The sequence below is a fragment of the Schistocerca piceifrons genome, chromosome 6 (genome assembly GCF_021461385.2).
Source record: "Schistocerca piceifrons isolate TAMUIC-IGC-003096 chromosome 6, iqSchPice1.1, whole genome shotgun sequence".
In the NCBI taxonomy this organism is placed as follows: domain Eukaryota; kingdom Metazoa; phylum Arthropoda; class Insecta; order Orthoptera; family Acrididae; genus Schistocerca; species Schistocerca piceifrons.
The window spans coordinates 198,567,660-198,583,562 of NC_060143.1; the positions used below are offsets into that span (position 1 = coordinate 198,567,660).

The 15,903-nt window shown below is 39.3% G+C and overlaps 1 protein-coding gene across 2 annotated transcripts in view; it reads left to right on the plus strand.

Moving 5' to 3' along the window:
* Positions 1–15,903, plus strand: part of LOC124802397 (N-acetylgalactosaminyltransferase 7) — an 80,652-nt gene that overhangs the window by 26,751 nt on the left and 37,998 nt on the right. For both annotated transcript variants that reach the window (XM_047263147.1, XM_047263148.1), the window contains one exon: positions 9,351–9,527. In XM_047263147.1, coding sequence (XP_047119103.1) covers positions 9,351–9,527 — 177 coding nt within the window. The remainder of the gene's footprint in view (positions 1–9,350; positions 9,528–15,903) is intronic.

Sequence of the window (15,903 nt, forward strand, 5' to 3'; positions counted from 1 at the left end):
TAATAAGAGCAACTATTAAGTGCTGGATTAAATGTGAAAAGTTGGTCATTTGGATTCTAGTTTAATCAACCGGACTTAATTGTGTGAGCAATTTTCATAAATTACCTTATTTACTCGAATCTAAGCCGCACTTTTTTTTCTGGTTTTTGTAATCAAAAAAACTGCCTGCGGCTTAGAATCGAGTGCAAAGTAAGTGGAAGTTCTGAAATATGTTGGTAGGTATCGCCACAACTAACCCCAGCCGTCGAATATCTGTAGCACTACACAGGCATGCTTTGCAGGCACAAAGATAAATACTGGCGCCAAAACCTCTGCGTCAGAAAATAAATTTAAAAAAAAAGTGTAAGACGAGCTTTTTTCTCCGCCCCGAATTTCGACCACTGCATTTTCATACATTATCCAACGAACAACGAAGTAAATACAAATTCCGTATTGTTCATCTTCGAATGTAGCAGCTTTTCTATGAAAATCCGACTGGCAAGACTGTTTGGGATGTTTGTCAATATGGCCAATTCTACGTTCTGAATTTTTTCCTACCTGTGAGAAGAGAGAGTTGCTAATGGGAACTTTTATGAATTGTGAATCACATGCAGTATTCTCTTCACCATAAGAATAATACGAATATAAACATTTTGCCATGTATTCTTTCGTGTTTGCTGCTATCCCGTATAAATCCAGTCTGCCTAATAAACTGCGAAACTAGAGTAAGACAACAGCAAACGCGGAAGAACACACATATCATGTCATGTTTATATTCGTATTATTCTTATGCCTAATAGTGATAGTCGGAAGTGAAGCACGGCATTTGACTAGATTTTTAAATCTGAGGTGACTCTAATTTCTGTGCAGAAAGTAATTTACTAAAGAGGCGTCTGCAAAGATTTTCAAACGGAGAAAAATTTTCGCTAAACTCTCGTTCAGAACATCTTCTATCATACGCAGTTTATTATTTGGTTCTTGTTGATCATTATCAAAGAAAGCAGCAGTGTAAATAACAACAAATAGCAGTCTCTTGTCATTGTTTCACTAATGAGACGATTCCTCTCTCTCTCTCTCTCTCTCTCTCTCTCTCTCTCTCTCTCTCTCTCTCTCTCTTTTAAGCGGCGGCAGCGCGCACAAAAGCAAGCCATGCCGCGAGCAGCGACAGGTCGTGACCACTCATTATCAGAATGCGACAAACAATGCATAACGCAGTACAGTAATGCACTTTCAGCTTAGAGTGACGTAAACACCTAAAACAAAGAGAACGACACTTATCAGATCAAAGAAAAATAAGCAATCAATTCAAACCAGACGAAGCACAGCAAAGGACCTGTAAGAGCAGTTGAATGGAATGGACAGTGTCTTGAAAGGAGGATATAAGATGAACATCAACAAAAGCAAAACGAGGATAATGGAATGTACTCGAATTAAATCGGGTAATGCTGAGGTAATTAGATTAGGAAATGACACTTAAAGTAGTAAAGGAGTTTTGCTATTTGGATAGCAAAATAACTGATGATGGTCGAAGTAGAGAGGATATAAAATGTAGTCTGGCAATGGCAAGGAAAGCATTTCGGAAGAAGAGAAATGTGTTAATATTGAGTATAGATTTAAGTGTCAGGAAGTCATTTGTGAAAGTATTTGTATGGAGTGTAGCCGTGTATGGGAGTGAAACATGGACGATAAATAGCTTAGGCAAGAAGAGAATAGAAGCTTTCGAAATGTTGTGCTACAGAGGAATGCTGAAGATGAGATGGGTCGATCACGTAACTATGAGGAGATACTGAATAGAATTGGGGAGAAGAGAAATTTGTGACAAAATTGACTAGAAGAAGGGATTGGTTGGTAGAACATGTTCTGAGGCATCAAGGGATCACCAATTTAGTATTGGAGGGCAGCGTGGAGGGTAAAAATTGTAGAGGGAGACAAAGAGATTAATACACTAAGCAGATTCAGAAGGATGTATGTTGCAGTAGGTACTGAGAGATGAAGAAGATTGCACAGGATAGAGTAGCGTGGAGAGCTGCATCAAACCAGTCTCTGGGCTGAAGACCACAACAACGAGACTAATCTAATCTAATGTAATGGTGATGTAGAAAATTTAACTCAAAGTTGCTGAAGTCAATGCAATCCAGAAAAGATTTTTTTTTTGCATCTCATTTGGCTCATTTATTTGAAACCCTAATGCAGATAATAGTGCTAGTTCAGACATATATAAATCAAAAATTTCTTTTCAATTTCAGGAAATCTTGATTGCAGTAAAACTGCTTAGGATTTGCTTACATGTTTACAACACAAAATTCCTGCTCCAAGAAAAGAAGCAAAAACAATTTCAAACTCGAATATTTTAGCAAGCCACTCAGGTGATGGAAATGTTATCTCACCATTCAAAAGTACACTGATCAAGCCTTATTTTGCTGGTAACCTTACACTGACTTGACATTTTTCTTTTGTATCTTCTAATTGTCTCGGGTTTTGCAGTTGACTGTGATGATCCTCCTCGTTATATTAAAGCATTGTATCATCTTCACTGAAACTCAACGAATCATCGAAATCGCAGTTGCAAACCAAGTGGTCATCATTTGTAGTATTGTGACATGAAACATCAGTTACATCGCTGCACAAATTGCTCAAAATAAAATTTTTGAATTCTTTCATAGTTTCTTCTGCATAGTATTCTGAGTCAGAATGTTGATCTCTATCCTGTGCAACTGAAGCATCAAGAAACAAGAGGTTTATATTTTTATTGCCAGACAGCATTAGTATGTAAATTTCGTACATTTTGAATTGAGTATAATTATTATGAAATACACAAAGAGAATAAAAATTAAAAAACAAATGCTCAAGGCAATATTTTATCAGACTGACAGTCAGGATGTACACTGATAAGCCTAAACATTATGATCACTGCCCACCGCGACGTTGGATGCCGCCTGGTGGTGTTGCGGGCACATGGCGCAGTTACAGAAGTATGAAAGTGCATGCAAGGGATCACCCTAGTTAAGATATGGGCTGCAAATAGTAAATCCATTGAGATGAGTGATTTTGACAAAGGGCAGATTGTTATTATGCAGAGCCTTTGAGGGAGTATCTTGAAAATGGCGAAGCTGGTCGAATGTTCACGTGCTGCATCTACAAAAATACTTAGGACAGTGAAACTACCACTAGGTGCTAAATGGTTTGACATCCATGGATCTTCACAGAATATGGCGTTTGGAGGCTGGTCTGCCCTGTTAAGTAGGATAGATAGTGATCTGAGGCATTTCTGCCAAAAGAGCACAATGCTGGTGCATGCAAAAGTGTTTTGGAGCACACCATTCATTGTACATTGTTGAACATGGAGGTACATGGCAGAACACTTCTACCTATTAACATGCTGATTCAATGACATTATCAATTAAGATTGCAGTGGACACGGGATCATTGGAGTCATCTCCACAGACACCGTGATTAAGACGAATGGTGGCTCAAAACGTGCAGCACGCCACAGACTTAGGCTGGTGGGAGCGCTATTATGCTGTGGGAGACATTCTCCTGTGCTTACATGGGGCCATTGGTAGCAATCGAAGACAGCTGGAACCATCTGCATCCCTTCATGCTTGATGTCTTCTGTGACAGTGATGTCACCTTTCAACAGTGTAATTGTCTGTGTTCTGGAGACAAAACTGTGCTACAATGATGTGAGGAACATTGTAGTGAACTCGTGTTGATGTCTCAGTGACAAAATTCACCTGATGTAAACCCTATGGACTCCATCTGTGTCGCTATTGGGCACCATCACCGCATATGCAAATCAGTGGCCCGTTATTTACACGAATTACGTGACCTATGCATAGACATCTAATCCCACATGCCTCCACAAACCTACCAACAAACTGTCGGATCCCTAATATGCAGAATCAGTGATGTATTTCATTCCGGAAACGGACAAACAAGCTATTAAGCAGATGGTTGTAATGTTTTGGCTTGTCCGTGTAGGTTTGACCTGGCACTTATCAGACCTGTAAAAGTCCAAAAATGAGTTTACCAAGTAAGAAAGGTTTTCTGAAACTGGAGGAGACAGTTTCTTCTCCATATTCACATATTCGTATAACTTCCAAAAACCTTTCAATAGAATTTTCTTGACTACTGAAGGTGCATACTTAATCACTTATAAGAGATGCTTTCTGGTACCTCAGATTTAACACGGATGAAGCTTCTATCACAATCTTTATGCAGAACATGTCTCACAGCGTGGCCAGTGCTACGAGAAAATGCTGTGCCGCTATTCAAACATTCTGGTGTGCATGACACTGACAGTGTTGTGAACTTTTGACGTGTAATAAAAAGCTCACTTATCTGGTGCTGCAGAATATCTTCCATTACAATCTTCATAAATATTGTAATGTCATGCCAGATGATTTCAGCAAATGCGGTATCTTTGGGTGAGGGGGATATACAGGATGTCCCAGGAGGAATGAGCAGTACTCATGGATATAATAGAAACACTCATTTGAACAAAAAATCTTTATGCGGGCTTATGTTCTATTCTGATTGGTTTTTGAGTTAGAACACATTAATGTATACGTAATTTTGGGCTAGTGGCTCCCGTGTGTGTGTGTGTGTGTGTGTGTGTGTGTGTGTGTGTGTGTGTGTGTGTGTGTGTCTTGCACAACCAACTAACCTTGTTGCTTTCAACTACCTTGTTCAGTATGTCTTTCTGCCATGAAACTAGCCCATTGTACGTTCAGCTGTCCATGATGTGTTGTTAGTGAAGTAGTGGGTGGGACTGAAAGTGTATCAGAGAGAAGCAGTGGTTAACTGTGTTCGTAAATGCACTGAAATGCCACATATCTATGCTAATGAAGAATATGGAGATATGATGTATGTTTATGGATTCTGTGATGGTAGTGCTGCTGCTGCTGCTGCTGCTGCTGCTGTTGCTGTTGCTATTGAAGAATACTGTCTGTGCTTTCCAAAATGTCGAATTCCTTATCGTAGAATATTTACCAGAGTCTTCAGCAAATTGTGTTTATTCGGGGTGTATACGACCCGGGACAACCGGGAGATCTGGGAAAAACCCGGGAATTTTTTCATCTGGGAGAAAACCGGGAAATACCCGGGAATTTTTTAGAATTCCGGGATTTTTTTTTGTTTTAGTTTTCAGTTAAATTTTTGTCATTTTGACTGGTAACAAATAATATTCAAACAAAGGATATTACTGTATCCCGCTACTGCAGAATAATACTGCAGCAATAAACCATGAACGAGAGAAAAAAAACTAAAATAAAACCTAAGTTGCAAAGGAAATGTGTCATGTACCACAACAAAACACAGTGCTCATACAAGCATCTGCCAGCAGCAAAATGTGTCAAAGGCTTTAGAAGGACTATGCAATGCTTCATAACAACAAATTGCCCCCCCGATGAGCGTGACGTCGCAACTGTTTACATTAGATTCGTGTGAGCAGTTGCGTGCGGGCCCATGCCCATGCGCATGCGCAGTTGTCGCGTGTATGTAGTACCTTCTCCCGCTTCTGGCTACTGAAGAGTGTCTGTTACCTATATATGAATAGCAGCAAGATGCTATTCGGAAAAATTTTACTGTCGCGCGCAAGCTGCCATATTCACTAGGAGCGAACTGGGGTATCTGCCCTGGGCGGCAATTTCAGTCAAGTATTAATCGCCTTGCAGAACAATGAAGTTATTTTTGTCTGTTTGCTAAAGAAAAGTGGTTTTTATTAATCTTTTCCGCTGAGGCAGTCAATTTATTTGTAACGAAATGCTTAATTCCACACTATTGGCTAGTTTCAACTGTTTCCTGCATTTCAAAAGAGCATTTTTACATTAAGCCATAATAAAGAACCAAAACTGAAATACTCAGTACTGGTATGCCAAGAAAATTTACAACCGAATCTGGACGTACGAATGTGCACTTTAAACCGAATTATGCACGTTATTATAGTTCACGAAATTCCGATGCTCTTGGAATATTCTCTGATGTCTTGTTCCTTTTATGACGTAACGTAAGATCTTTTAATGTTTTACACGTACGAACATACGGGCTTCTTGCTTCATTGTAGCTGCGCAAGCGGTGTGACACCTGTAATTGGCGCTCTCTGGCAACTGCTGAAACGAACCTCTTTCTACCGGGTCACAGGAAAATATTGCGAATGATTGAGAAAAGCGTTACTTTCAAAGTAAATTTCCTTTTACCCAGTATGAACTATGTGCGATGAATTTCTTTAATCACAGAGTGTTTGACTCTCATTTAAAAATCAACTCTTTGAGGATGACCATTTAGAAAAATTTCGAGCCCAGAAGATCATACATTCATGTCGTTATTAAAAATTTTACTGGCACATTTGTGTGATGTATCTTAAAGTGTAACACGTGCGAAGAAGATCAACGTTATACGTGAAAGTTAAGCTTCTCTTGCAGCTTATTAATCGTTGATACCAATATTGTATGTGAATTCTTTGCTTTTCTTGTAGCAGCACTATGTATATTAATGTAAACCTTTAACTTTTCCTATTTGTGTGTACACGATACTTAACAGTGATAATGCTATTGGCTGACGACACGACGTGTCCTTTGCTTTGAATATCCGCTGTATCGTCTGGCGAGATCACGTGACTTGAATTACGACTTTTGAATTACGACTGGGTTACAAAAGCGCGTTGCAATCTCTATAAACTGATAAAGTTTTACAGTTCCAAGGAAAAGTATACTGTCACTTAACACGGAAAAGTGTATTTTCATCTGGGAGAAAGTGTATTTTTAACCGGGAAATCCGGGAATTTTTTTTCCTTGTCCACGTATACACCCTGTTATTATTCCAAGTTCCCCTTTTTCTTCTAGACATATAATTCAGCAAGCTATGGAGGAACAGTGACACATTGACATAGTGCAGAGTAGTCCTACTGCAGCACACACCAACTTTCTGCACTTATCAGTGTCCGATGAACACGTGTATAGCAAACATAACGTGTGGAAAACTTGTATCCATTTCACATATAGTGTGTCCACGGTGTTCATGTTGGAAACAGTGCCACATTACTTGAATTTTATCACCGGTTAAATGACAGTTGTCATTTGCTTCCACTAATAACACAGTATTAACTAATGAAGCCATATTTACACAGAATGGAATTGACAACACACTTAATAATCGTTGATGGTCACAGGAAAATCCACAAGCTACGGAGGAAACAAATTTCCAAGTATGTTTTTCAGTCAGTGTTTTATGTGGCAGGAACTCTGTTGGAGCGCCAGGGAAAGCTCTTGGCGGACATAATCTGCATTGTGAACAGTCTGCTTCTCAGTGCCTGGTCACTACTTGGAGATGTTGTTTTCTTCCATTTGTGCAGAGAATTGGCAAACCTTCAGCATTGGTTCATATTTGGTTAAGAACTGAAGAGATCTTGAATGTCGAAACCCAGGTGACTTGAATGACAAGCTTGGCATCTTAAGATTTTTTGTCATAGCGTAAATGTGCCATGTGTGTGTCCAACAGTCGTTAGTATTAAAGCTGTTGCCAACTTGCATATCTGTAGTTTCCAAGGGGCAGTGAGAGCGAAGCCTTCCTCTACTTGTCATTGAAATGTTTGTGTGAACAAGGAGGTGAATATTTTTCTGTAGTTTTTAATACTCCATACAATTGCACTCACCCACCGCAGAGATGTTGGTAAGCATGGGTAGCCAGAAAGTGAGTGTAGATCTAATTGTAACTTGGTGTAGTTCAGCCAAGTGTCAGCACGTACTGTGTGAGTACTGCTTATTCAAGCTTGGGAGGAGTATTCCTTAACAGGATAAACCAGTGCCAGAGCTGAAGTACAGAGTTTAGATGCAGAGGGTCCCCCTGACTTGCCACAGAGTTTCTCAAGAATGTTGTTTAGGATTTTGATTTTTGTAGCTTAATAGATGTTGACTGTAACTGAGTGTTCTATCAGGCATGATCCCTGGACATTTCGGATTTCTATTGTATATGAGTAGCCTTCCTTCAAAGTAGACTGAGCTCTTTTTGGCCAGCTTCTTGTCTGAGTGAGCTGTTTGCGTCTTCTGACTCAGTGACACCTGGCTGCAACCTTCCTTTGTGGAAATATACAATAATAATCTTGTTGCTGATCAATGCTTGGAAACAAATGTGGCGAGATATTTTAAACACCCGCATAAAATTTTTGAATTTATGGTATGATAATTTTCTTATAACACTGTTGAAAATCTTCAGGAGAAGAAAAATTGGGCTGTAATTTCCTAGCTATTTCTTTGAGTCTGTCATAAATAATAGCTTTTCTTGTGGATATTTTAGAGACTCTGAAAGGCTTCTTTGGTCAACCTTTTGTAAGTCAATATTCTTTGTGACAAAAGACCAAAACAGATTTCTCTTCTGACATAAAGTCTAAGAGATCTCCACTTTATGGCTCCTGGTTGATTTGTACGTACATATTTCACAGACAACAGTGTCTCAACGGTGTCCCACCTTAACCTCACTGTTGTTCTTGCATTGGCTTTGTGTCTGGTTAGCACTGTTCATTATGGTTTCAGAGCGTTTTACTACGTGCGACGTCATCTGTATACAAAGGAGGAAATGAAGGGAGTGATTCATTTTCTGTACTGTGATGGAACTGGAACTGCTGAGATTATTCTGTAGGATGCAGTTGCAATAGTTATTGTAGTGAATTAAATATTTAAGAGTGGATAGATTGCTTTGTAGGTGGACGTGTATGTGATAAAAAGGGTTTGGATAAACATTACGAAAACAGGCAGGAATTTAGAGACAGCTGAGTGAATGATTCATGATTGTCATTATGCCAGATTTGATGATACCATGCACAAGTTGAACTTTAAGCCACTGTTCAGCATGTGCAACTATCTATGAATGTCTTAAACTATAACAAAGTGTGTGATTTTCCTTGAGGATAATACCTGCAATCATACCACTGGAAAACAACACAGTGCAAGCAAAACCTTGGCTTTTAGCTACCTTGAGCACCCACTGTGTATTGTGACATAGCTCAAAGTAATTTTTGCTGTTTTGTCTTGCTGAAGGAGCACATACATGAAGCCTAGCTTTTATTTGGTTTGTGAAGTTGGAGTTGGGCAATAGTGAATGTGCATGATGCCACAAAAATTCTTCCAGGACAGAATAAGGAACCTTGTCAAGAAATGTACCAAGTACATAGAGGTAGAGGGAGATTATTTAGAGGGATGTTGCTTGCAGTGTTGTTTTCCCAGTAAATTTATTTTTTAAAAAATTGTCTTTTTCTGTTTACTTTCCCTTGCATGTTCAAATGCCCTAAAATATTCTCTTTGTTCTGATAATCGCTTTAATTATACCATTTCCTAGAATTTTTTTGTTTTATTTGTGTCATTCAATTATGCATATAGGACCGTGATGACAGTACCTGTGATTGATGGGATTGACCACAAAACATTTGAGTACAGGCCTGTTTATCAAGATGGCCACCATTATCGTGGAATCTTTGAATGGGGTATGCTCTACAAGGAGAACGAGTTGCCAACACGGGAAGCTTCTCGCCGTAAATACAATTCGGAGCCCTACAAGTATGTATCCACTTATTTTAGAAATGGTGGTTACTTATTAACACAGAATTTAATATACGTTCTTCTCACCAAAACTTCACATGCGATATTTGTTTATAAGTTTTTAAGTAGTCAAAGAAAATCTCTCTCTCTCTCTCTCTCTCTCTCTCTCTCTCTCTCTCTCTCTCTCTCTCTCTCTCTCTCTCGCTCTCTTTTCCGTCTCAGTGTAACGTCATGTTTTCAGACCAATATACTCATTTACAGCTACACAAAGATGCTAAGTTGGGAGTTTGTACATATCTATCTCCCCTTTAAAAATAAAAAATTGGCAAAAATTTCCGTTTACTTAGTCTATTTTAGTTACTTGTTAACCACTCTGCACTTGTGTCTATATGCCTTTCAAGTTGTTTGTTCCTTACAATGTTATGGTAATGTGACATACACTAGATGGTTGTTAACCTGGTAATTCTTTGTTCATATGGGTGCTGGATTAGCGGAACTACGAAGTCTTAAATATAGTGTAAACCCATAGGTATTGTATTTTATTAAATCCAGATATGTTCATTTTCATAGAAAACGTAGTCATGGATTGTATACATGTGCAGAAACTCGCTGTGAAACATGTCCTAAATTTTTAGTTCTCGCAGTGATGATATGCTACCACAACATGCTTTATCGCACAGTGGGTTTATTACGGGGTGTATATGCTCCGGGGCAACTGAGAAATCTGGGGAAAACCCAGGAATTTGTTCATCTGGGGAAAACTCAGGGGAATTTTTTGCTGTTTTAATTTTCAGTTAAGTTTTTGTAGTTTTGACTGGTAAGAACTGATACTCTAACAAAGAATTTTACTTCAGATCTTTACTACATTATAATACTGCAGCAATAAAACATAAATGAGGGTGTGGTGGGGGAAACTTAAGTTTCAAAGGAAATGTGTCAAAGGCTTTAAGACGAAGACTATGCAATACTTCATAACGACAAACTGCTTCTGTTGGACATGACATCACAATCATTAACATTAGGTTCGTTTGAGCAGTCGCATCGGGCTTATGTGCATGTGCAGTAGCGTCACGTATGAGCAGCACCTTTTCCCGCTTCTGGCTACTTGAAGTGCAGCTGGGCTTGGGGCCTACTTCTTTGTGAATCTGGACATATGAATGTGCTTGTTAAGTCGTATTATGCATTTTAGTATGGTTTATGAAATTCTGATGCTCTTGGAGTGTCCTCCGATAACCTGATGCCATGTACGTATGAACACGCGGCCTACCTACATCATCATAGCTGCGCGGGTACAGGGGGCGGCTGCTTCGTTTCCTAAAGTGTTAGGAGGCTCTGTGCCGTTGTATAAAACCTTAACCATTCAAAGGATGGATAAGTTTTATGATCCTGAGAGAAAGTCTATTGTCACTTAGCACCGAAAAAGCATATTTTCACTTGGGAGAAACTGTATTTTTTAACTGGGAAATCCAGAAAATTTCTGATTCTCAACTACTGTATTCCACGAAGATGTCTACAGCTTCAGCACCAGCACAGAGAGGTATAACCATGTTCTCTCCTCCTATGTCCTCACCTTCTCCACTTTCATCATAACTTTCCTGTAGACTTTGGATTATCTGTTCATCTGTTAAAATTGCATCATAAATAGTTGCTCGTCCAGCAACGGCTTTCTGCATAGAATTTCAGTTCAACTTCTGTCTTATTTCCAGTTTTTGCTTAAGGTAATTGTTTCTATTTGTAGTACTTGATTCCATAACAGTTTAATTGAGAAATGAGAGAATTTAAATCACAAAGCCATCTTAACCGTAGAAGCAGTCAGTATACATTGTAGGACTAGTTCTTTTGCGGTAGAAAATGCATGAGGCTGCTGAACCACTGATGGGGTTTCAACTTGTACATAACCCCTATAAATTCAAAAGAAATTTTAAAAAATCCTAATTATCCACTCTTCCTGTGACTGTTTGAATATGTAAATAAAAATATTTCATATTCCTCTTGGCCACATGACAAGTTACAATGTTAATTTTAATCTGACCTCGTATCATGTGGAATGTAGCTAACTGTTGTTCTTTTATAAATAACAGTGTAATCACATAGATATTAAACTAAAAATATGATATTATGAGGCAAGGGGCAAGTTGTGGTGCCCTGAAAATATTCTAAGTTCGGAGTTGGCATGGCCGCTCGGCAAGCCGGGGCTCTTCAGCAACCATGTGGTGCCGAACATTAGCCGGAGCAAGAAGGGTAGCCCCTGTGTGTGGTCCATGCCGACTGCATGGCTGGTAATTCCATGTTGACTCTGTGTTGAGGAATGGGCTTTGTGTTGGTGAAGGAGATTTATATGCCAGGAGTGCCAAAGACAGCGAACTTTGTGAAATCATAATGGCAGACATTTCACAGTTCATGTAGAAATTAATAATAGCCAGAGGAATTGTGATACCTTACAAAGAAATACGTACATTACCATTATTTGCATGGCGATTCTGATGGTGTAATCAGATTTTCAATATCTTTATTAGCTTGAAGTTTATTACCTGGCTGTAAATTATACAAGTAACACCCAGCAATGAATTTCCAAAATCTAAACAGTTAATCAGATTTTGTTGATGAACGTGTCTTTAGAAAGCTGTTAGTGTAAAGGTAAATTGATGTGAATTAGAGGCATGTAACTTGACTAGTACATGAATTATTGGAGGTCAAAGTGGTCGATTACTATTGATCGCGTCAGGCCATAAGTACTCCACAGTTGCACAAAAAAAACGGTAGCAGCATGCTTATAAATATAGTTCTTTGCCTTTGTTTATATCCGATATATATACTATTCTTGAAGAAATTGGTCAAATATTTACTGTGTTTTAGGAAGCACAGAGGCACTAGGCTGCTGGCCTACTTTTGTTTCTATTCCTTTGATATATGTTTATTAAATCTGTTTATGTATTTAATAATGTGTGTTTATGGTCCAGCCATAGGAATATTTATTTAGTTTCTAGTTATTTAAATGTAAACCCAGTATTTCGTATGTGCTTCAATATGTTTGTGAGTGTGCGTTGGCTGGGAGAGATGGTGGGAGCGCTGTAGCCAATCACAGCGCTCGTTACTACAGTAGGTGACTATTGAAGGCAGTGGAGAGACTGTATGGAAGTGGGGGAGGAGCATCGGGTTGTACAGGACACCGGTGAGTGCTGGACGGGAAGGCGCGGCAGACAGTCTCAGGAAATACTTGGGGAGTGTTGAGCAGTTTGCACATGGTTGCGGGAGATAGAAATATTTCGTAGTGCCGACTCGTGCACTTGGGAGATTTCCGTGGCTTCTGCAGTGAAGACGTAGTATGCGTTTAGAAGTGAATATCTCGCGAGCTATGTTGTTGCTAGTAACTAATTACGTGAAGTAGGAATCTATTGTTTCCCTGTTATTCAACGTATATTTTATTTGATTGCTGGACCATAGACACCAATAAGTGTTTTGCAGAAATAAATGGCATTCTTAAAAGTGTTTCTGCTATCATGCTCATCATTTAAAGTCGTTAAAATATTACCTGCAGATTTTATTTAATTGTAATCTTTCATTTATAAATTTCCATGTTACATTCAAAATTCGCAATTGCCGAGTGATAGGAAACTTCGACCATTCGATTCATGTGTGATTCATGCTGTAGACTCAGCAGTATTTGGCATGTAATGTGGCAACTACGTATCCTACTCCCTAGACGACAAAACCAGCCAAAACTTTTAATATTACAACTCTGAGTCTGAGGGTACGTAGTTGAGGGCCACCTTTTTTTTTTTTTTTTTTTTTTAATAATGAAAGGCCGCAGATATAAACACCAGATATTTCATATAACAGAGGAAGCAACCACTCTCTTCAAACTAGCACCATTAGTGCCAATTATACTCTGTTAAATTTAGCCTGAGCAAACACACATAGCTTACAGGAGTTCAACAACAGTTTAGTTACTAATGCTTTTTCTTCCATATACTCCTGTTTGTTGACATAATGTTAGTTTTATCACATACTTGAAGGTTCTTCTTCACGATGGAGCCTCCAGAACATGATAAGTGAATAAATAAATAAATTACAAAAAGGATAGGATTCAAAAACTGTACAGCAATAATAGTAGAATTTTTAGCACAGAGAGATCACTGTTAGAAATTTTGTATTGCTGTTGTTTTGGACATGTTTGTGCTTTCATAAAGTAAAGCTGTCATCAACATGAAAGTTGATTTGAATACCACAGTGCTTTACTAGGCATGGTCCTGTTGGAGATGGTAGTCTGTTGCCTTTCCCCAACCTATGAAGTGATTTCCCTAGTCAACTACAGGGGACCTACAATTTAACAGGGGCTCCAAACTATAGTGCAGCTGGACATTTTTCATATCTGCAAACATTACCAGAGGTGAAAGAAATGATTAGTGACAGATAAAAATTCTAGAATTGATCTGGGATTGAACCCAAAAGCTTTGGACTCAGTCTCTTTACCACTGAGCCCCAATATATATTCATAGCCAGTGTAATTAGCCAACGCACCTTGTAGATGTAGTGCCTACTTTTGCCCTGATTTTGGTTAAGTACATTGATTCAGTGAAAAATAAGAAGCATTGGGGAGCCACTCACGTACATGATGTTCAACTGCCTGATTATGGTTAAGTACATTGATTCAGTGAAAAATTAGAAGCGTTGGGGAGCCACTCACATACATGATGTTCAACTGCTGTTCACAATTCACTGAGGTTGGTTGGAGCTGGGCCAGTGATGAACGTGTCACATTCTGTGCTGCGCTGGATGTGCCCAGTGGTATTGAGCTCATTTAACATCAAAGGTGTTTGAGGCTTCCTCAAGTAGTTATAACTCAGTTTGCGAAGGGGACAAAAGTCACAGGATACCTCCTAATATAATGTCGGATTTCCTTTCGCCCAGCATAATACAGGTACTCGACGTGGCATGGACTTAACAAGTCACTGGAAGTCCCCTGCAGAAGTAATGAGCCATGGTGGCAATATAGCTGTCCATAATTGTAGAAGTGTTGATTGTGCAGGTTTTTGCAGTTATATCCCATGATTGAAGGGCCTCACGTCAGCCAATCTGGGTGGCCAAATTATTTGCTTGAATCGTCCAGAATGATCTTCAAACCAGTTGTGAACAATTGTGGCCCAGTGACATAGCGTATTGTTACCCATAAAAAATTATATCATTGTTTGGGATATTAAGTCTTTGAATGGCTGCATATGGTCTCAAAGTAGCCAAACGTAACTATTTCCAGTCAATGATTGGTTCAGTTGGACCAGAGGACCCAGTCCATTCTGCCTCATCTGACCAGGCCATGGTCATGTGGGGTCCAACCGATACAGTCACAAGCCCAGGAGAGGCACTGCAGGTGATGTCATGCTCTTAGCAAAGGCACTCCTGTTGGTCCTCTGCTGCCATAACTCATAAACACCAAATTTTACCATGCTTTCCTAACGGATATATTCGTCGTATGTCCCTCATTAGTTTCTGTGGTTACTTCAGTGTTGCTTGTCTGTTAACACTAGCAACACGATGCATATGCCACTGCTCTAGGTTGTTAAGTGAAGGCTGTCGGCAACTGTGTTGTCCACAGTGAGAGGTAATGCCTGAAATTTGATATTCTCAGCACACTGTGGATCTTGGAAAATTGAATTCCCTAATGATTTCTAAAATGGAAAATCCCATTCGTCTAGCTCCAACTACCATTCCACATTCAGAGTCCGTTAATTCCTGTCCTGCAGCCATAATCATATCAGAAACTTATTCACATGAATCACCCAAGTACAAATGGTAGCTGTGCCAATGCGCTGCCCTTTATACCTTGCGTAAGCAATAGTACCGCCATCTGTAGATATGCATATTGCTGTCCAATGACTTTTGTCACAGCAGTGTAAAGTGTTGAATTGCTTGCTGAAAGTAGTAGATAGCTGATGTAAATGAACAAATGGGTGCACATGGTCAGACAGTAAGAACATGTATTGTTCTCCAGTGTGAGATGATTTTGAGATGTACACTGCTTGATCAAAAGTATGTGGACACCCTACATAAAGTCGAATTCATCACTAGATGCAATGAGAGGCAGACTTGCAGTATAAAAGGGGTGGGGGAGTATTTTGTTGTCAGTAGAGAAGCAGCAACAGCAGAAGGGATTAGCCAGAAGAGCTCAGGGACTTCAAACAGTACTAATCATAGGCTGTCACCTGAGTAACGTATCCATCGGGGACATTTCAGCCCTTCTGAAGCTGCCCAAGTCAACTATTGATGATTTGATTGTGATTTGGAAACACAAAGGAACAACCACAGCTAAACCAAGACAGGCAGACACCATGTACTGACGGGCAGGGACCATCAGGCGTTACAGAGGGAAATTGTAAAATATCACATGAAATCGTGA